Below are 22,411 nucleotides of genomic sequence, written 5' to 3' on the forward strand. Positions count from 1 at the left end.
GAACCTAGCATATGTACACTGATGGTGCTATATAATAATCATTTGCTCTATTTCCAATGTTCAGACTGTGAGTGCCATTGCTTATGTAGCCAAAATGGTACATAAATGTAGCCACACAAGCATGAAAGGGAAGAATCAGTAAGGTTTTATTTTATCTATCTTTTATTACATTTGTATCCCACATCTTTCCTCCAAGGAGCTCAACGTGACATACAAACATGGTTCTCCCCCTCCTGATTTTAACCTCACAATAACCCTGTGAGGTAGGTTAGGCTGAGAGACAGCAACTGGCCCAAGGTCACCCAGCGAATTTAATGGCCAAGCCAGGATTTGAACCCCAGCATCACTGGTCCCAGTATGAAACTCTAATCACCACACCACGCTGAAACCTCAGTGTTTGCAGAAGTACAGAACATATTTGGAGGGAAAAACCCTTTGGAGTTGGGACAGACCCAAAGACAGCCCATTGAGGACCAAGTGTGCTCAGTAGCCATGGACTACTGACTGACTGATGAGGGTAATGGGTATGGCACAGAGTATTGCAGAGAACGGCATGGCTGATTGTCTTGAACAGTGAACTGTAGCACTCCATACTGCAACATGACTTGCAACAGAGAAACAAATAGCTAACCAAGTTTATAGGGCAAAATCCTACTCCTATTAATGGCACAAAAAGCTTCCACTGATGGAATAGGGATGTAGCCATAACAGACAGGAATCTACTCCTCCACTGTAATCGCCTTGAATTGTCCTTGTGAACCAAGCTAAGGAACTCAATCCAGCCGTACACAAATAGATTGCTCTAATACCTGCCTGCAGTTAACTGGAACATGGCAAAAGAGAAGAGGATAGAGATTCAATTATCCTTGCCTTGGCCTAGCAATACTAGGATAAGTTTATTAAAGCAAGGATTTTCAGCACTCTAAATACAATTTGCCTGCTTCCTGAATACTTTTATTGCACATTGAAAAAACCTAAGGAGAACAAGCTGTCCCAACATCTGTTGCATTAGCATCTAAATCACATTCAAACCAGCCTATTTATTTAAGCAAATATAGTTAAAATGTCACTTATCTGAAAGAATGCAAAAGCCTTTTAGAAAATTGTTCAGTTTGCAATTAAAGAACAGAATATTCTGAACGAAACAGCAGTATCCACCACAGACAAACATGGGTATTTCTAACAGATCTTGGTGATGTAGAAACAGTACACATACACACATCCTTTTACCCATGCACAAGCTTAGCATATTTATTTATCCATGCAGCCCCATCCTACGCATTTTTACTGGGAACTTCCACTAAGTTCAGTGGGAATTTTTCCCAAATAAGTGTGCACAGAACTGCAACCCTAAGTTGACAATCCCATGTACTATTATTTCTGAACTCAACTGAATACACTGAACAGATTGCAAGGTTGGAATCTGACGCACACTGCTTTCGGAGTAAGTCCCTCTAATCTAAGCGGGACTTATTTCCGAGTAAACATTCATATCACTACCTCACATGGTAGACCATCCACTTTCCACTGTACAAGACCTGAAATTAAGCCCATTTTATTTACTGTACTTACTTCACTTGTCCAGAAATTTGGAAACCTTTTTTTCTTCTCACCTACGCCTCTCTTCCACAAATTCACAGTACTGAATAGCGTGTATGCAGTATGCAATAAGGTAAAGACCTCGAGATTTGGGTTTATCAGAGGCCAAGACAGAACGTGAACGTCCTTATCACAAGCACCCTCTTGCAGCGCTACCTTTGGGGCAAAAAGATGCTAAGAGAACGCCGCCATCTTTGTTCCGGTTGTCATAGTGCCTCAACAACCAACGTCGACTCCGCCCCCTCCCGTTATCAACGAAAGGCGCTTAGAAGACAGAGTGACAGCAACAGCAAGAGGCAGTTGTGCACTAAGGCGCAAAGCATGCTGGGAGGGGTAGTCTTGCTAAGCCTTGGCACCATAGAGGCGGGTTGGACTATACTATTCCGTATAGGCAGAGGGTATTTGCCTCCAGTAGAGTAAAAGGATCACCCTCCCACATCCTCTTCTAGTTGTTAACGTTTATTTTGTAAGGCGAAACACAAAAGATAGGAAATGGAATAACTTCATGTAGAAATTAAATAAGATGCCTGGAGAAAGACAGCAAAGAACCGAGAGTGCCACCCCGTTCCATAAGTTAGAGTGGTTTCTCCCACCAGACCAGCTGCTCGCTTCCTGATAGTATTCGTCCACGCTCGCTCTCCTGCCTCAACTGTCAGGAGAGTTTTTAGGATCGGCTCCTGTTCATCTGGCGGGGAGGCGGTTGGCGATGCGCATGTCCTAGTGGGAGAAAGGAAGGCGGGACTGAGGCGGTGGTATGAGAGGACGCGAACGCTGCGGTGCCTTTTCGTCCCGCTTGACGGCTTTTTGACAAGGGACGTTGCTGGAGCTGAGAGCGGCAGGTGGTGTGAAGCATCTGAGCGAGGCAAGCCAAAAGAGGAAGACGGGAAAGAGTGTGGCGGCAGCGGCGGCTCTCGTCAGCCTCCGAGAAGTAACGTAAGCCTTCGCTCTTTCAGTTTTCCCCGAGGCCGCAGTGTGAGCCTGTCATCATGGACAAGAGTGCCGTAGCCAAAATGGGAGCGGTGGCCAGCGCCAGCGTGTGCGCCCTTGTCGGAGGTGTGGTCCTGGCCCAGTACATCTTCACCATAAAGAAGAAGACGGGCAGGAAGACCAAGATTATAGAAATGGTAGGGGCACGTTTCTGAGTCAGTGAGAGCGCATTGTTACTCAGGAATAAGCCTCACTGCATTCACCTGGCCTTACACCCAAACGTATGTGCATTCAGTGGCCGCCATTTCCTGCACAATTCCTTGGGAATAAATCCCACTTAATTTAGTAGAATTTACTTCTGAGTAAACATGTTTAGGCATACACTTATTTGAGGGCAACTTCTATTGAATTTAGTGGAGTTTTCTGTGTGTGTTGGTTCAAAAGTATTAGGTGCTAGGATATAGCCCTATGAGCATTTGTTTGGAAGTCCTATGTTCAAAATTAGACTTACTTGTGAGTAAGCATGTTTTGGATATGGCTGTAATCCTGTACTACTGCCCACTTACTAGGGAATGACTCCTATAGAAGTTGGTGAGGCTCACTTTCATGCAAATGTAATTAGGATCAACTTGGTGTAGCCCAGTGCTGTACATGTATACGTATTCCCTAATGAAAATGGACTGCCTTCATGTCGATCCCCGTTTATGGCAACCGTATGAATAGGGTTTTCATGATAAGTGGTATTCAGAGGAGGTTTACCATTGCCTCTCTCTGAGGATGGTCCTCCCCAGCTGGCTAGAGCCTGCTCAGCTTGCCACAGCTGCACAAGCCAGCCCCTTCCTTGTCCACAACTGGCAGCTTGGGGGGGCAACTGGGCTCCTTGGGATTATGCAGCTTGCCCATGGCTGCACAGGTGGCAGGGCACATAACCCCTGAGCCACTCACTGTGGCTGGCCCTTTAGCTGGCTCTTGACACCCAGGAGACACAAGCAGGGATTTGAACTCACAGACTCTGGACTTCCAGCCAGGCTCTTCTCCCCACTGTACTATAAAACTTATTGAGTAGCCCATACTGTTTAATAAGCAAAGGGGGGGGGGGAGGACAGAGATTTTCTTTGCTCTGGTTTAATTAATTTACAGTTAATTAATCCTGCCCTTCAGGTTCATGAATGTGGGACACTCCACCTGTAAATGTGTACTGAAAGGATTAACAAACCCCCCACTTTCTATACTCTTTAATCACCACAAAAACATATGTTTTGATCACTTGATGGGGTGGCTATCTCTTTGTAAAGTCTTGGTAGGGAGGAGAGGAGGAAAGAAAGACACTCAGTTGCTGCAGCCAAACAAATAAAGATCCACAGCAAATTGCAATCCCAAAACCACACTGGTTAGTCCTCCTTAATATCATCTAGTCACAACCATAATGGGCATGTTTAAAAACAAATCTCTTTTATCCTTTCAAAATATTTTTAAGGATGATGTAGAGATTTATTCACTAGACAGATTCATAATTATTGTGAAGTGTGGTATGAATGCTAGAGATAAAACTGATGGTGGGCAAGGGAGGAGCAGAATTGTTCTGATACATCCCAAGAGCAAAATGCTGACTAATATCAGGCTCTAGTATTTTATGTCATGGTCACAGTAGTGGGAGTGCTGGGCTCAACACCTTTTTCCTGGAAGCCATGCAACTTTTGATGTGGTAGTTACAGTGCTAGATTAGGATCTGGGAGATCTGGGTTCAAATCCCCCCTCAGCTATGAAGCTCACGGGTGACCTTGGGTCAATCAGTCTTTCAGCCTAACCTATCTCACAGAATTGTTGAGGATAAAGATTAGGGGAAGGGGACAACCGTATCTGCCACCTTAAGCTTCTTGGAGGAAAGGTGGGATATAAATGTTGATAATAATAATCTTTCTAATTATGTCTCTGCAGCAGAACAGTCCCTCCTTAAAGGTGTTTGGAACTAGTTTCACTTTCTTATTGCTAGGCAGTGGTGGGACAGTTTCTTCTCATCTTCCATCTTCTCCCATCTTACCACTGTGACTAAATGGCTCCATCCATGACTTCAACAGCAGTCAATTTTTTTCTTCCTCACTCTTGCTTTGTTTACTTTTTAGCTTATGGAGAGTTCTTGCAACCTTGAAAGCTTACTGTCTATTTTGTAGCATTTGGTTAGCCTCATACAGGAATTACTCTAGTGTGGATTTTGGGTTTTTTCTTACGGGCCAACAAGGCTACCTTGTGTTACTTCACACAGTTCCTCCTGTCATTCAAAACTAGCTCCAATCCAGCCAACATCTTCTTTGTCTTGTATGCCTTTCTTCTGTCTTTAGTCCTCAAAAAATGATTGACTTGAAGTGCTCTGTTTCTTATGGCACCATTTCCCTGTGAACATAGTTGCATACCCCAAGTTTAGATAAAGAAGTACAATCCTAGGCACACTTAACTGGAAATGAGTCCCATTGAAACAAGTGGGGTGTACTTCAGAATAAAGCTGGGCTCAAGTTAAAGCTACAGTGGTGTGTGGCTGTCCTTAGATTCATTGGAGATGAATCTTCAAGAATGGTGCCTTACCTTGGAGAAATGTGGTACTGAACAATATACTTGAATAGTTCTTTGGTATGTGGCTGTAATTTGCATCTTAGTATCATTAGTTGTACCTCTCTAACTTCTTTGTATAACTGCTGAACAATCCCATACACATACAATTATTTATTGTGTTAGAGCTGTTTGCATAACTGACTCTATAAATGTATAAAAATGTGAGCTAGAAAAGCTTGAATTCATTTATATTCAATTAATTATGTTCCATTTTTTTCCAAACTCTATTATGTCAGCGGCAAATACTTTCATTGGTTTTATAAATACTTTCCCCCTAGAAATCCAGGTTTTAGTTGCATGCTTTTCACAAACAGCTGTTGGCACTAATAATGAACAGTCCTTTGTAGTCAAAAATCCATGCACAAGAGGGGAGGTGTCAGTAGGTTCAGGAGAACCCTGAGTACCAAAAACTGCTAAGAAGAAAAATCCTGAGACTGCCAGCCGACGGGGGGGAGCACTCCACTGTACAACGTTTTGCTGCAGGTCCTGTATGTATTCTCTGAATTATATATTGGTAGTATCCTTATTGTTCTGAAACATCCCCCAGATTATAGCAACCAACTTATGAGTGCTCTCAAAGCCCTGAAACCTCATCTTTCCTTCAGAGAGATCCTGGTGAGTCGTTGACTCCTAGCATAGGAGGACTGAGACTCTTTTGACTCTTCTCCCTAGCAGTCACTGGGGCTAATGGGCAAACTTACTCCTGCATTCCCTCCTCCCTCAGTAGTTGTTCCTTTCATGGCTTGTCATTGGGTTGTAACCCAGAATCGGTTCTCCATCGGTTCCTGCTGCATCTCCCATGCTGAGGCAATGCTTCATTTTCTAAGTATCTCTTCCTTCCAGATCTGTGATTCTCCCATCTTCTTTGGCTGCTCCCATCTTCTTTCTCTTTATAGTATGCTGAGAAGGGAAAGCACATCCCACACAGTTGTGAGACTGGAGATGAGGTTCAGCTCATTAAGCCTCTGACGAGTCCCAGCTTCAGCAAGCCTCTGACACTATCCGTTGATAATTGATTTTCATAAAATCCCCAGCTGCAGCCAAAATATAATTCCTCCGCTCCATTGCCTTGATCAGTATGCTGCTACCAAGTTGATTCTACAGAAGAAAATATAGTTGCAAAGAATGAAGCAGCCGCCAAACAGGTGATAGCTTTTATTGGGCCTACCTATTTAATGGTTCCATAAACTCTGTGCCTCCTTGATTTCATTATTGTATGTTTTTCCCCTGCATCTCTATTAAGATCTTAGCAGCAATATAACTAGAAGAATTGTACCCCTATTGGTCTTCTCAGGCTTTAATAAACCTTCAGTTTCCATCACTGAATCTGACTTTCAGTGCAGAAGAGAAACTCTAGTTACAACAGTCATGTATGGTCATATGACAACTGCTGGAGGAGACAGAATATTGCAGGAAGTTTCTTGGCAGCTGTAGGAGTGATTGCCTTCAATGAACAAAGTCAAGCAGGAGTAATTACTTTTGTAGAAGGGCAGGAGTTTGTAAGGAGAATAAAGCTCTCTTGTTGCCTCCTCACTTTAATCATGAATGACAGAAAATAATTATGAAGTAGATGATCATGAGAATATGGACCAAAGTAGTGCAGTCATTGTATAAAGTCCTGCAAAGTATATCGACCACCTTCAGAAAAGCACTCTTAACTATACCATCCTGTTTATTTAGTGTGATGTTGCATCCTAAAAAGGTAAAGATGTCCCCGCACTTATAGTGCGAGTCGTTTCCGACTCTTAGGGTGGCATCTTGCCACGTTTACTAGGCAGACCGTATATATGGGGTGGGATTGCCAGTTCCTTCCCTGGTCTTTCTTTACCCCCCAGCATATGCCGGGTACTCATTTTACCGACCACAGATGGATGGAAGGCTGAGTGGACCTCGACCCCTTTTACCGGAGATTCGACTTCCTCCTTCCGTTGGAATCGAACTCCGGCTGTGAGCAGAGCTTCGGCTGCGTTACTGCCGCTTTCCACTCTGCACCACGGAGGGTCTTGTTGCATCCTAGTCAATGTGTATTCTCACCCTTCGAAGCCAGTTCAGCTCCCTTTCTATTCATTCATGCAATAGATATAAAGATGTGTAATATAACAGCATTTCAGTGAAATATGAAATACCTATGCCACATATTGATTGAAAAACTCTTCTGTGCATACAGACAATGCAATATTACACAAGGTTATGATTTTTCTGTTACACTGTCCAATAGCACCATGCCATTAATAAACAATTATATTAAAACAAAGAAACAAAAGATATTTTATTGGGTCCAGACTAGCAGTGCAATCCTAGCAATGTACACTGAAGTAAGTCATGTTGAATTCACTGGGATTTACCCCCAGGTAAATGGGATTAGGTTTGCAATTTTGGCTCCCACTGAAATCAGTGGGCAGTTAAATTCAACTAACTTAGGCTGCAATCATAACACCACTTACTTGGGAGTAAGCCCCATTGAATTCAGTAGTTCTGCTTCTGAGGAGATACTAGGTTTGTGCTATCCTTCTGGATTCAATCCACTTTCATTGGTAAAGTAATGCAGATATCATAATACTCTGATAATTAACTTATGAAAGTCCTCAGCATTTTTCTGTGCTTCAGTCATCTTTGTACTACTTAGTGTAAATATTAGATTAATGTATCTGGCGCGCTTCTGAAGCTTGTTGCTTTTATATATTTGTAGACTGGTTCCTATAGAAACAGTGATGTCATATTGGAACACAAAAAATATGCTGACATAAGCATGGAACAAAGTCATAATGTTTGAAAGAACATAGACTTTCCTTAAGGAATCACAATTATGCAATTTCATTAAACTTCACAATTCTTCTGGAATTTAGTAAGTAATAATGCAGCTGTTTCAAGAGAGAAGAAACAAGGAATAATAGTTAAGATGTCTTACAACTTATTCCCATTCATGTTTATTTCAGTGGGACTTAACTTCCATGTGGGGCTTAGTTTAGAACCCAAACTATGGTTTAAGCTGTCAAACATATGTACAAACTGTGTTTTAGAGGTTATTATCTGCTTTCATTTTCTTCCTCTTGGCCTCCAGAGTCTAGCTGCATTGGCCCTTGAGTTGAGGATATTGTAATACCCGTAACTTTGGTTTGCCAGTTCAGACGTATCACCAGACCATATATAAACATCTTTAACCATTGCCCATTTTTGGACATCGCGTTAAAATACTGTATAGTGTAGTGTAACGTCAATGAGGTTAGGTTAGGTGAACCAGCAGGAGGACTTCAGAAGTCTTTGCTTGGCCGTGGCTTGTGTAATTCAGACTAATGAACTGTGATTAATGTTAACTTTCATTAAACATAAGTCACAGTTTAGAGCTTGGATGAAGCACTAAATTGTGACTAATGAGAGAGAAAAATGAAAGCTTATGAATTCCACATGGCAGCACGGGAAGAAGGGAAGGAGAAGTTTCACCTATGTTCATTCACATCACACTTAAAACCTTTTTCAACCTAAGGACCACATTTCATCATGAATAACTTTCCTGGACTGTGTGCTGGTGGCGGGTGAAGGCCAGAGGCAAAAGATGAGCAAAACACCCAAGTAACTGTTTCTACAGTAGGCTACAGTGGAGCCACACAAAAGTTAGCAGTTTCTGTACACCTCCATCCACATAACCAAGAGGTATTATCACAGGGTCCAGTCCAAATGGAAGCAGGTAATGATTAAAAAATTGGAGGCCCTTGGATTCTCGCTCCAGGCTATCGGGGCACTAGGATATTCGAAGGCAAAAATAGCCATTATCCAACGTCTTAAAGACATAGAACTCCAAAATAACTCGAGCCTGGCCGCTGCTTACTCTTACTATTGTACCAATACGAAACCTTTTGTATCTGCCAATTATTTAACAAACTTGCACATCTCTAAGCATAGGAAATCGTTCGCTCTAGCAAGACTTAATGTCCTCCCTTCAGCACTACTGGAGGGCAGGTATAAGGGTGTTCCCCTCTGCGAACGGGTTTGTCCTTGTGGGGTTGGGGAGGTGGAGTCAGTGTGCCACGTATTGTTACATTGCCCCTTCTACTTGGACCTCCGCTCTAATTTTATCTCCCCAATTTTGCCTAATTCTTACTTGGGTCCTGAGACTGACCTTGTACATCGCCTACTGGCTGATCAGGACCATCGAATCACTGCGAAGGTCGCCTCATTCTGTGCAGCCGCTATAGCTCGCAGGAGAAATCTTATGGGTTCTGCGTAATGAGTTTTAAGATGTAAATTACTTGAGTCTTGCCTAATGTCTTGTAACTTGTGATGTAGACCTAATTTTTTAACTTTTGTATTCATTGTTTTTTATTATTCTTGTTGTCATTTACCCTATACCTTGTTGCACCGTTGTGCCCTGTCTGGTCATGGACTGAAATAAACTTTCATTCATTCATTATCACAGGGTGTAGAGCAAGGCTAGTGAGGGCTGTTGCCTAGAAAGGGCTATGACCTGGGGTGAGGGGGGAGAGAGAGAGAGATGTCTGGAGGGCTGCATTTGACCTCGGTTCCTGAGGTTCCCCACCCTCGTAACATCAAGACACCGCCGCTGTTTGGTGTGATTAGGATTATAATTGGTTAAAAGTTGAACATTAGAGCTAGTTGTCCTGCTTGGATTCCTGCTTCTTGCTCTTTTAATAAATGTAGTTTTGTGATTACCGTTGCAAAGATGTTAAATAAAATCATCTCAAACCTTTGTTTAAGAAGAAGGGATTGAAAGAAGTATATGCTGCCATATTCTGAAGCCACAATGAAAGCATTTGCTGAGGTTGGTGCTGAGGCACCTGCAAGCCGGGACTCACTGATTGTGACTGATGTGATAAGCAAGTGCAGCTCTGTTGTTCTGGGTACTGAAGATAATTTCCTACAATTCTGTTTATAGTGCGTTGAGTGAAGCAAGAAACAAATCAAACTGAAGACTTTTAAGACCATACATCCTTTGCCCGTACTTGAGACCAGTGCAGAGTTATGTATTCTGGTTTGCATTTATTAAGTATTAATATTTATAAACTGCCTAAACCTGTACCAATAACAAGATGGGACTCAAGTAAAACAATTACAGCTTTAACATTAATAAATCTCCAGCAGCCTGGCACAAGTCAGTTTTTAAGCCCAGCTCTTGTGCACTTGTTGCAGCAGGCCAGCATGGGGGATGAGAGTCTACAATCACCAAAAATATTTCATTCATTTTCAGTTCAGCATTAATATATTTTCCTTTCTGTGGAAAGCTCCAAATGACTAACAATGACCAAACACAGAATAAAATAAAAAACTTCAATTGCAAATGCTATTGAAATTAATATTTTTGTATTCATTAACCATACAATGGTAAATTGAAAAAGGACTGTTAGTGCAAGGAAGCTTCTGTAGCTGGTCTCTTTGCAGTTCCCTCTCTTGTACAGAATAGGATGACAGTGCATAGACCGAATCCCCTAGATTTCTAGTTCTCGCTTACATGAAGAAAGGCATTTCCTAATGTACACTGAACCAAGGCTAGAGCCTTATATGTCAATACTTGGAGTCTGCCTGTAAATCAGCAGTGTTGTTTGAATGAACACAAGTGTTCTCTATGTTTATTTGCTGGCCAAAGATGAACAGCAGAATTCTGAGTTGCCTGAATGCAGAATTTGAAGGGAGGAATTTTAAATTAAAATCCCATGTTTGTAATCCTGTATGCCAGTGGTAGGGAACCTGTGACCTGATGTGGTTGGACTCCCAACTCCTGTTATCTTCAGCTAGCAAAGCCAGTGGTCAGGGATAGTGGAATTTGTAGATGAACACTATCTAGAGGGCCCCAAATCTCCACCCCACCCCCTGTTGTATGCCTTCTGCTATACTGCTTTACCAGCAGGGGAATGGAGAATATCAGAAGCTTGAGTGTGCAGAAAAGATACGCTATTTAGGGGGATCCTGACGGTTTTAATGGGAGGAATCCTCCAAATGCTTCCTACCCTTATGATAGGAGTGCAGAAACATATTCAGCTCTTCCGTGGTAGCCTTCCAATGGCTGCATGCCAGTAGTCACCAAGAGAAGGGGGGAAAGTGAGACCAAAGGCAATAAGTGTGTGGAGCAATGAATGTGTCTTTTACATTTGTACAATAAGCTACATTACCGCTATACAAAAGTCAAGAAGTTTCTATACCATCCCCTGCCTGCATCTAGCCAAGCAGGAGGCATTGTCACAGTTTACTAGAAATTGCACTGAGAAAAACACAGCAAGGCTTTCTCCTATGAAAGCTTAAGTGCCTTTATATACAGGAGAATTTGAAAGAGACACACTTTAATAAATTGATTTGGACCTTGTGAGCTCCGGCAGCATACTTTTATTATAATAGCTCCTTTATGTATGTAAGGCAATGGGGAGTGGAAGGGACAGCATGTACACTTAAATCAGGATTTGGGATGGAGATGAAATTTGATTTGAGTTCCCATTTAAAGGTGAATTTACCTAATTCACACTTTCTGAAACAATACATGAACTGAAACAGCCATCCTTTGAAATTCACACTTCTCTGAATTTTGCAATGCAGTTCTAAGCCAATGCATAAAATGGGGACATAGTGGGCAAAAATGCATATATTAGCAAAAATAACATACAAACATATGTTACGTCAGGGGAAATTGCTTTTCAAAAATATGTATATTAGGGAAAATTGCAAACTGCTGTGGAAATGTGGAGAACTGAGAAAAGTAGAAAAATGAGAAACAGAAATCAAAACTGACAGATTCTTCCATCTGTGGTCAGGATACAGAGTAAAGGTATGGTATGCACAAGGATGCAGGCAAGATATATATGGTTAGATAGTAAAACAGTTGTGGGGCTATGAAGCTGCTCTGGATGAAGGAAATAGTGGTTGTAGGAGGGGGAAATGACACAGTGCGAGTTTCCTCAATGAGCATGCGTTTACTAAGGGCAGTTAATACAACAAGAAAACAAAGTTTTTTTCATTATGCAAGGACACTCCTATTCCCCACCTTTCCTTACATATTTCTGCTGTTTGACAGACCTCTAGCTGTTTTTTCATTATTTTTTCACTTAATCTTTCTGCTCTTTGGAGTTTTAACCTAAATAATGTTCTGTTGGATGTTTTTCCAGTTAGCGTGGGAAAAGGAAAGCCTGGACATATCAGATTTGTTTGTTCTTTTCTTAAATAACGACAAAGTTTGCTTATTGTTCTTTGTGCAGGATTTAACTTATCACCATTAAAGAAAAATAGGACCATTTTTTTAGAAATGGAATTTAAGCCAGTAAATTTTTAATCTTGTGCTAGTTTTGAAATAATACAGGTTCTGAAAACCCAACCCTAAACATGTGACCAGAAGCAAAGCCCACGGAGTTCAATTGTAAGGAGTGTAGAGTACAGCTTTAGAAAGCCTAGGAATATCATTGCGTGGCAGGGCTAATGGCAGCCTTTGCCCTGTCCTAGTTTCTCTGTAAACTGATTCTTCTTAGAGTCTTGATAGTTATCACAAATGTGCTGACTAATAGTTGCAGTTTAAGTCACAAGTGAGAAAGATCAGTTCATTAGATAAATGCAGATCCTAGTAACCCTGCACTTATTCCTATGCTGGTGACTTTTGCAAATGTGCAATCATTTGCAGTGATATTGGAGCTGTAGACTTGAAAAACTCATGAGCTGTGTTTAACTTGTGTTTTTAAAAGTTTTTGTATTTGATTTCTGTGAAGTTCTTACATAAAACTAGATTATTTATAGGAAATAAACCTTCTGTGTTCATTTTTCTTCATTCATAACAGTTCAGTGTTATCCCAAAGAAATTATACAAATTAATTTTTTATATATTCTGAAAATAGAAAAGATAAGTTAATAGCATTTTATATATACATATATAAAATGTTAGGGATCATTCTGTACAAACACTTCACCTCAGTTATTCTTGGAATAATGTATTCAAGGCACATACTTGGATTTTCTTTGTTTTGGGATGATATCCAACAGTGGTCTAACTAATTAAGCATAGGATTTTCAAATATAAATGAATGTTAATGTAAAATAAGTGCTTCTTGCTATTTTGTTTAATACTGAACATTTTTATTTATAAATGTTGAGCTTTAGATTTACTGTGTTAAGTATTTTTTTCTTTTTCACTGAGCTTCTTTTGCCTTGATTTTGCCCATTTCTTTTACAGAGTCCATTGATTTCAGTGTCTACGAGTATAACTTAGCTGGCTATCACCCTTTGTATTTTGTTTTTGGCCTGGAGCATAAGTAATCCTTACAAGGTATCCTTATTCCTGCACTTCTGTAATAATTGGTGCTTTTAATGTTCTTTTGGCTGCTCTCCAAGTTAGTGTGTGCATTTTGAGGGTCTTAAGATTTCCTTCTCCTGGTTGTTACAACTTCTCCAAGTAAAATAACTAGGGTAAATTAGAAAGGTGTCAGCAGAACTGTGATCGAGTCAATTTTGTTATCTGTTTATTTCCAATCTAGTTTTGAAGTGTTTAAACATGTGAGTGCACGTACACACACATCCTTGTTCTTGCTGTTACATGCATCATGCAACAGCAGAGGGCACTAGTGTGATTTTTTCGCATAACGTTTGAGATGACAACAAAGTGATTTGATATTTAAAAATGAACTAGCAAATTTGGACACCTTTTTCCTACTCCACTACAAGGGAAAACCTGATCTTATGTTACAAAGGACATTTTAAGTTGGTAGATCTGTCTTCTTCATGCCATAAAGAAAAAAGAAAAAAGCTTAGTTAAGGTGCCCTTTTTAAACTTTTTGAAATGTCAGCATAAATTCTAGTAATGTAATTTAACTTCATAACCTCTTGCTCGTCCATTAGAAGCAAATAACCACAGCTGTTCCCCCTCCTTCCTTTCAGTCTTTCTGATACTGGTCTCCATATACTCCTTAAAATGCATTCCTACTTCCTTCAATTATTCCTTATATGGCCTTTTCCAATTCACTATGTAGCGTCCCAAAATGAAGACAATATTCCTGTGATAATAGTGAGGATTACTGTTACTTGAAGTAGTAATATTCATAATTTTCAAAAGGTTGCCACCACTTTGTGACATTTGGGTTGGCCTTAATTAATGCTGCTCATCATCTTTCCAACAGTATCAACAAGACTAATAATAAAAGCTGCCCATTATCTTTCCAACAGTATTAAATAGATGCTTCATATTCAATTTGTGCCCAATTATAATATTATTTCATCATCCCTCACCCCCTGTACCAGTCTTCTCTAGTCATGTTGTTTCTAAGCCTCTTATCTCCCTCTCATTGCATGTTTGTGCATTCAGTCATCCATTGTAATACTGAGCAGTGCTCTGAATTTCTTTGTAGATTTTTGCCTATTTTCCAATTTATCCCTCAATTTATCTTCAGTCTCACAAGATACTTTTATATTTATAATGAAAATACTGAAAGGAGCAAACCCACTCATTTGAATTGAATTCCATTTATACTTTAATTATATCTTTTTCATTATGATTCATGTATCTAACTGCAGATTTACATTATTATTGCCAATATAATATTCCCAATTATATTTGGCATTTACATGTGTAAACTCACCATCTTGATTCTTTAGAAGTTTACTCAAAGCTAAGTATAACATTATATTTGTTCACATGTTCTCTTAACAGTGTTGTTTCTATTGATGAAATCAGAAATATTGTTAGAGCTGAGATAAACAAACATCAAGTGTGAGTCAAAGGTCAACCAGGGAGATCAAGACAGGAAGGAACATAGTTGCCTAGGCAAAGTCATCCTGAACAGAAAGCTAATGGCCAGTTTGGATGGATCGAGTCAGACCAACCCCTTAATGTCTAGGAAGAGGCTGAAATCCCTAGACCTCATGGCTCACCACACGAGGCAACTATACACAGGAAGCTCCAGGTTTTGCCGTAGCAGCTCCTGAAGTGTGTGTGTTGAACAAGCCAGTCAAGGCTTGAACAAGCCAGTGGTGAGTCTTCTAAGAACAGTCCCCTCTTCTGGTCTTTCCCCCAACTAGAGAATTTTAGGTTGCCCGTTGACTTGCATGTTGTCATGTCAATTCACAGTTGTGGATAAGGGGGTGGTGTGGCATGTATCACAGACCTGGGTGGATCTCAATATAGGCTAGAAGATCAGGGAGGGATTATTGCTGCCATCTCCCTCACGTGAATTCCTGGCATCCATCTCCTTCTCCAGGAGACTATTTTGTATGTGAGATGGCTTTGAGTGTTTATATTTGGTGTTGGGCCAAAAAGACAGGTCAGGGATTCTGCTGGTGTAGCAACTCCACTGCCCATCAGGCTCCCAGCCCAAGCAGTTTGGGGTGGTCTTAGACATGGTGTTGGAAATCCCCAAGACACTTGATTGGGGGAATGGCAGTACTTGCATTGGAGCAACTTTAGAGGGACCTGCTTGAAACTTGATGCCGTGATAGCCGTAGGATTTTCTCAATATGTCACCAAACTAATACATCTTTCCAAACACACTCTTAACCTACTATTTTTGACTGAGCAGCAGGAGGTCTGAAACTGTGGGAGTTCTATAACGCTGTTATTAGAGCACTTCCTGGGGAAGTTTGACAGTAGCTTTCCCCCTCTGCAGAGGTGGTGGAACCATTAAGTTGGTCTGCCACCAAATACTTATGAAATTTCTGGATTTCTGAATGCTCTGGGATCTTCCTATTGACCTAGCCAGTTCCCTAGTTTGCTAGAGAGCTGTGTGCAATGAAACTATCAGGGTGGCAGCTAGAATGCAGGTGGTGCAAATTTCATAGCAACTATTACTAAACAACGGACAAGTACAAGTAGTGCTGTCACTGATGCAGCTGGGTGAAAGCCGAATGGAAGCCGGGAGGCTGTTGTGCACAGATGCGAGAGTCTGGAGTTGTGCAACGTATACAATAGGAACATGGAATGTGAGAAGCATGAACCAGGGAAAGTTAGAAATTGTCAAGCAAGAAATGGAATGTAAGAACATTGTAATGCTTGTCATGAGTGAATTAAAATGGACAGGAATGGGACATTTTCAATCAGGCAACTAGAAAATATTTTATGCAGGAAATGATAAATTAGGAAGACACAGGGTTGCTCTAATAGTGAGAAGTGATGTAGTAAAAGCAATTAGGAGCTATAATGCAAGGTCTCAGCGAGTGATATCAATGAGATTTAATGGGAAACCTATCAACATAACCATCATCCAAGTCTATGCTCTAATACAAACACAGAAGAAGAGGAAATGGGCAGATTTTATTCAGAAGTACAGGAAAAAATTGCTAACACACCAAAACAGGATGTTTTGATAATCATGGAGGACTGGAACACAAAAGTAGGGAACAGAGAAGAACAAGAAATTGTGGGAAAGTGGGGCTTAAGAGATAGAAATGAAGCAGGAGAAAGACTTCTTGAATTCTGTGAAGCCAACAATTTGTTTCTTGCAAACACATTTTTTGAGCAACCGAAAAGACGAGTGTACACGTGGAGATCACCAAATGGTCAATATAGGAATCACATTGATTATATAATTGGTAACAGATCATGGAGAACTTCCATACTTTCTGCGAAAACAAGACCAGGAGCAGACTGCGGTACAGATCATCAACTGGTAAAGCTAAAGAAGAACAACAAGAGTAAAGCTAAAGAAGAACAACAAGAGTAAAGCTAAAGAAGAACAACAAAGCAATCATAATGCCAAAATACAATTTAAATAACATCCCAGAAGAATATAAAGATCAAATAAGGAACAGATTTGAGGCTTTAAATTTAGTTGATAGAGAAACTATGGATTGCAGTCAGAGACATTATCAGGGAAGAATGCAAAAAGGCTATACCTCTAATTAAAAAGAGAGGAAGACCTCAATGGATGACTGACAAAACTCTTAAAATGGTTAAAGAAAGAAGGATAGCAAAAGGAGACAGAAACACGGTCACAACCCTAAATGCAATAATACAGCGACTAGTATGTATGGACAAAGAGAACTATTACAATAGTTACTGTATCGAAATAGAAGAGGACAACAAAAAGGGAAGAACAAGAGCCCTATTCCAAAAGATTAGATAAATGAAAGGGAAATTTAAACCAAGGGTAGGGATGTTGTATAATCAACAGGCGAACACACTGACTGACCCAGATAAAATAAAAGGAAGATGGAAACAATACACTGAAGAATTATTGTAAAAGAGATGCAAGGATGACAGATTCATTCATGGAAGAACCGTATGATGAAGAACCAGAAATTTTAGAATGTGAGGTAAAAGCTGCTCTTAAAATACTGGGAAGAAAGAAATCAGGAATAGATGGCATACCAATAGAGTTGCTACAAGTTTCTGTGACTGAATCCGTCCAAATTTTGACAAAGAATTGTCAACAAATATGGAAAAGAACTGGAAGCATTCCATATACATCCCAATTCCAAAGAAAGGGGATCCCAGGGAATACAGGAATTATCGAACCATTGCCTTAATATCCCTAATATCCTTAATAATGCAAGTAAAATAATGCTCAAGATTCTACATCAATGGCTCTCACCATATATGGAGCGAGAAATGCCAGACGTCCAAGCTGGATTTAGAAAGGGAAGAGGTACCAGAGATCATATTGCAAACATACTTTGGAATAGACCAAGGAATTTCATAAGAAAATCACTCTGTGCTTTATAGATTACAGCAAAGCTATAGAATGCTTTAAAAGAAGTGTGGCTGCCACATCATCTGATCGTCCTGATGCGCAACCTATACTCTGGACAAGAGGCTACTGTAAGGACAGAATAGGGAGAAACCAATTGGTTCCCAATCAGAAAGTGTGTGAGACGGGTGTGTTTTATCACCTTATTTGTTTAATCTATATGCAGAACATATTATAAGGAAACCGGGATTGGACCAAGATGAAGGTTTGAAAATTGGAGGGAGAAATATAAGTAATTTAAGATATGCAGACGATACCATACTACTAGCAGAAACCAGTAATGATTTGAAACGAATGCTGATGAAAGTTAAAGAGGAAAGCACAGAAGCAGGACTACAGCTGAGCGTCAAAAAGACTAAAGTAATGACAGCAGAAGATGAAAAGTGATAATGAGGACGTTGAACTTGTCAAGGATTATCAATACCTTGGCACAGTCATTAACCAAAATGGAGACAGTAGTCAAGAAATCAGGTTAGGACTGGGGAGGGTCGTTATGAGAGATCCAGAAAAGGTCCTCAAATACAAAGCTGTATCACTGAACACCAAAGTCAGGATCATGCAGACCATGGTACTCCCCATCTCTATGTATGGATATGAAAGTTAGACAGTGAAAAAAATGGATAAGAGAAAAATCAACTCATTTGAAATGTATTGGCGGAGCACTTTGCGGATACCATGGACCGTGAAAAAGACAAATAATTGGGTGTTAGAACAAATTAAACCAGAACTATCACTAGAAACTTAAGTGATAAAGTTGAGGTTATCATACTTTGGACACATAATGAGAAGACATGATTCACTAGAAAAGACAATAATGATGGGAAAATGGAAGGGAGTAGAAAAAGAGGAAGACCAAACAAGAGATGGATTGATTCCATAAAGGAAACCACAGACCTGAACTTACAAGATCTGAACAGGGTGGTTTCTAACAGATGCTTTTGAAGGTCTCTGAATCATAGGGTCGCCATAAGTCGTAATCACACACACACTACTGGACACAAGAAAGAACACGTTATCATGCAGCAAAGCAACCTTCTCTTCCTCCATTGGATCTTTAGGCTGATGTCCAGCAGAGTTTTGTGTGTTTTTTTATGGTGATGAGGCTATTTTATCTAGTTTCTGGGGACGATATGTTGGAATCCTTGAAGGCCTGCTAAGCATTTTGAGGGCAAAATTGCTCATATTTATTCTGACTTAGATGCCATCATTGATACAGTTGCCGAGGTGTCCAGAGCACCATCTGGTCCAGTCTTTGTGGGATCAGTTTCAGTTGTTGCAGGCTGAGGATGCAGACCAAGGTGCTTGGAGAAGTTCACCGATCTTGACTTCTTACATCGAGCCACAGAGGATTGATTTGGTGGGTCCAGGAGGTTATAAATGCTTTTTTGAGAGAGATGCTGTGATGAAGCCTGAAGTGCAACAGGTAGAAGATATTGCTATGATGCCTGGGCAGTGCAGAAGGTCGGACTCCTAGTATTATACCAGAACTGCTCAACTCAGCGGCTTTATACTGTTTGCCATTTCAGGAGCTGATGCTTGCACATCATTGTTTGCTGTGCCTGAAGAGGACTCTATGGCCTGAGTGCACACAGTCCCAGGTAGGTCACTAGGTTGCACCCCAGCCCCTCTCGCCATGAGGTTATTGGTTGAACCCCTGACACAAATTTTGATTTAACTTTCCTTATATATAGCATCATAATGGACATTACTCTGCAAATTTGTATGGCTCTAAAATTATTTGATATATAATAAAATAACCAAGTTAGAACATTTGCTAAAGTCTCACAACCTTGTTTAAAACAGATTTGACATGGTGGTCAGCTTTTGCAAAGATGTTTTTATACCAAAAATAGAATCTCAAATAGGGAGTGCTTTGCTTTAGGTTTTTCCAATAACTTATCAAAGCCCTTTATCTTGTTGTGGAAAATTTTCTAATGGAGACCCCTAGTATTATGTCCTATTGAACACATTGACCTAGTCATTAAGCAGCTAGTTTTTAAACATTTTAACTCTTTCCCTCAGTCTTAATTGACCCTGACCTGAGTTTCCAAAGTATTCACTCTTTCCCTGTTCAATGTGTGGCATTAAGAGATTTCTTTCCATCACAACAATTTTAGTTTGTGGTGCTGATGACACACCACCTTGACTGTCGTGTACAGTTCTAAACTCCAGCACACCATAAAATCCTGCGATGCCAATTCAGCTTTATGGCATGATGACACAGATTTAATTTGACACTGATTCACTCTTGAAAATTTGTAATAAGAGTTAGGGTGTCTCTTAACACAAGATCTTGTCCTGAGCAAGGTGCATTCTTTTCAGAAGAACCATTGAAATGTAGATCTGCACATTTCCACTGAAACATTCCTACAAATGAATTGCAAAACCAGTATACCGCTCAAGTATTCCTTTTGTCAGGGACATCCCTGATTGGATCCTAAAGCTTTTTAGCTGTCCCTCATTATTCCTGGAACAGACTGTTGAACAGCTCTAGACTCTCACATTGAAAAAGACACTGGCTTTATGGAATTTATGGCTTTATGGAATGTATTGCTTCATTTCATTCTTGATAGAAAATCTGATGCCTCTTCGAAAGTATTTTCCTCATTTGTTGTGGCAGAAATACTGATAGTCTTACATCAGCAAATGCTCATTCAAAAATAATTCAATATAAACAAGTGTAAAATTATGCATATTGGAGCAAAAAAATCTGAATTTCACATATACGCTCATGGGGTCTGAACTGGCGGTGACTGACCAGGAGAGAAACCTCGGGGTTGTAGTGGACAGCACAATGAAAATGTCGACCCAGTGTGTGGCAGCTGTGAAAAAGGCAAATTCCATGCTAGGGATAATTAGGAAAGGTATTGAAAATAAAACAGTCGATATCATAATACCGTTGTATAAATCTATGGTGCAGCCGTATTTGGAATACTGTGTACAGTTCTGGTCGCCTCATCTCAAAAAGGATATTATAGAGTTGGAAAAGGTTCAGAAGAGGGCAACCAGAATGATCAAGGGGATGGAGTAACTCCCTTATGAGGAAAGGTTGCAGCATTTGGGGCTTTTTAGTTTAGAGAAAAGGCGGGTCAGAGGAGACATGGCTGTGCTCTGCCACCCTAGTCAGAGGCAGTATGTTTCTGAAAACCAGTTGCCGGAAGCCTCAGGAGGGGAGAGTGTTCTTGCACTCGGGTCCTGCTTGCGGGCTTCCCCCAGCCGCCTGGTTGACCACTGTGAGAACAGTATGCTCGACTAGATGGGCCACTGGCCTGATCCAGCAGGCTCTTCTTATGTTCTTAATTGTATTTGAGGTTAAATATGTTACTTTAGAATAGATAATTATTCAAATCATTTGGTATCTTTAATTCAGTTAACTAGTATATATTTCATGTAAGCTTTAACAACAACAGTAAAGTCACAGGATATAGTGACAATAAATGCTGAACTACAGGTTGACAGTAGTGCTCTCAACTTATAATTACAACATGCTCAGTTACATAGGTGTACTTCTGCTTTTGTGGGCAAAGGCACAATAAACATATCTATTGAGACTTGACATCATGAGGACTAGTTTATGCATATTTTATGCTAACTTTGACCACACCATTAAAAATTAATGAATTTCAATTTGGTTCTGATAGATGGAAGGCATTGTCAAAATCCCAGGTCAAGTCAGGAATATTTGTACTGTTACTGTCAAAATTCAGCATACCCATTATTTATAAGAGAAAACCTTTATAGTGAGGGTAATTATAGGTTATATGATTTTTTTCTGAATTTGTCCTTAGTGTTTTGCATGTGGTGAAAGCAAATTATGTCTTCTTTTTCCCATATTCAAACCAACCGACCTTCATTTCTGGTTCATGACTAATTAGAATTTCTATAAGTACTTATATTTTTTTCTCATTTTTCTCAAAAATCTATTCTTTGTAAATACTATGGGTGACTCTGGGATAGTAAGATAGAAATATTATTTATTCCAGTAAGTCTCAACAGCAGGTTCAGAAAATGTTGATAATACATGGATTGAATTCTAAAATAAACTAAGGTTTTGCTTTCCAAATAAGTCCTTTACTCTTGTTACAGCAATCCTTATTTGCCTGCTGATCAGTCAGCGCTGCCTGTTCATTAGAAGTCTGAGGTTCTTTTGTTGCTGTCCCAGCTGATCATCTGTAAATCTGACAGGCCAGATTGTTAGGCCATGCCTTCCTGATGTGTGCGTCAGAGAGCTCTGATTTTTTTGCTCGGGGATTAGTCAGGCTGCTTTTGGAAACGCCCTCAGCTGCACCTTCTGCTGCTATATTAGTGTTTACTTAACAGGAAGAAATTTCTTTTTGCTGCTGCAGCTGCCTCAGCAAGCTCCTCTGGTAAGTTGTAAACAGAGCTATTGCTTTTGAGCCAATATTTTCGGCTTTGTGCAATTTTTTTTGATAGTTTGCTGCAAATTCGAAAGATCATGTAATGGAATCTGGTGCATGTTTACCAAGAAGTAAGCTACATTGTGTTCAGTGGGACTTACTCTCTGGTACATATAAATAAGATTACTGTTTTAAAACTGTAATCCTTTGCACACTTACCTAGGATTAATCTCCATTGTATGCAGTGCAATTTACTTCTCA

General features: G+C 40.1%; 2 protein-coding genes across 19 annotated transcripts in view; one reads left to right on the forward strand and one right to left on the reverse strand.

Annotated features, from left to right (window-relative positions):
* The window catches only part of BBS9 (Bardet-Biedl syndrome 9), a 461,803-nt gene extending 459,891 nt beyond the window's left edge, over positions 1-1,912 (reverse strand). For 7 of the 12 annotated variants that reach the window (XM_061587182.1, XM_061587176.1, XM_061587178.1 and 4 more), the window contains exon 1: positions 1,573-1,910. The gene's annotated coding sequence lies outside the window, so the exon portion shown is untranslated. Of the gene's footprint in view, positions 1-1,572 lie in introns of all 12 variants that reach the window. The other 5 variants (XM_061587183.1, XM_061587173.1, XM_061587174.1 and 2 more) reach the window with 2 other exon arrangements.
* Positions 1,913-1,948: 36 nt separating this feature from the next.
* NT5C3A (5'-nucleotidase, cytosolic IIIA) overlaps positions 1,949-22,411 on the forward strand; it is a 63,540-nt gene continuing 43,077 nt past the window's right edge. The window contains exons 1-2 of one of the 7 annotated variants that reach the window (XM_061587186.1): positions 1,949-2,461; positions 2,553-2,723. In XM_061587186.1, coding sequence (XP_061443170.1) covers positions 2,586-2,723 — 138 coding nt within the window. In that variant the 5' untranslated portion in view covers positions 1,949-2,461; positions 2,553-2,585. Of the gene's footprint in view, positions 2,724-21,878; positions 22,160-22,411 lie in introns of all 7 variants that reach the window. The other 6 variants (XM_061587187.1, XM_061587189.1, XM_061587185.1 and 3 more) reach the window with 6 other exon arrangements.

This window comes from Rhineura floridana, chromosome 10 (assembly GCF_030035675.1).
Source record: "Rhineura floridana isolate rRhiFlo1 chromosome 10, rRhiFlo1.hap2, whole genome shotgun sequence".
NCBI lineage: Eukaryota > Metazoa > Chordata > Lepidosauria > Squamata > Rhineuridae > Rhineura > Rhineura floridana.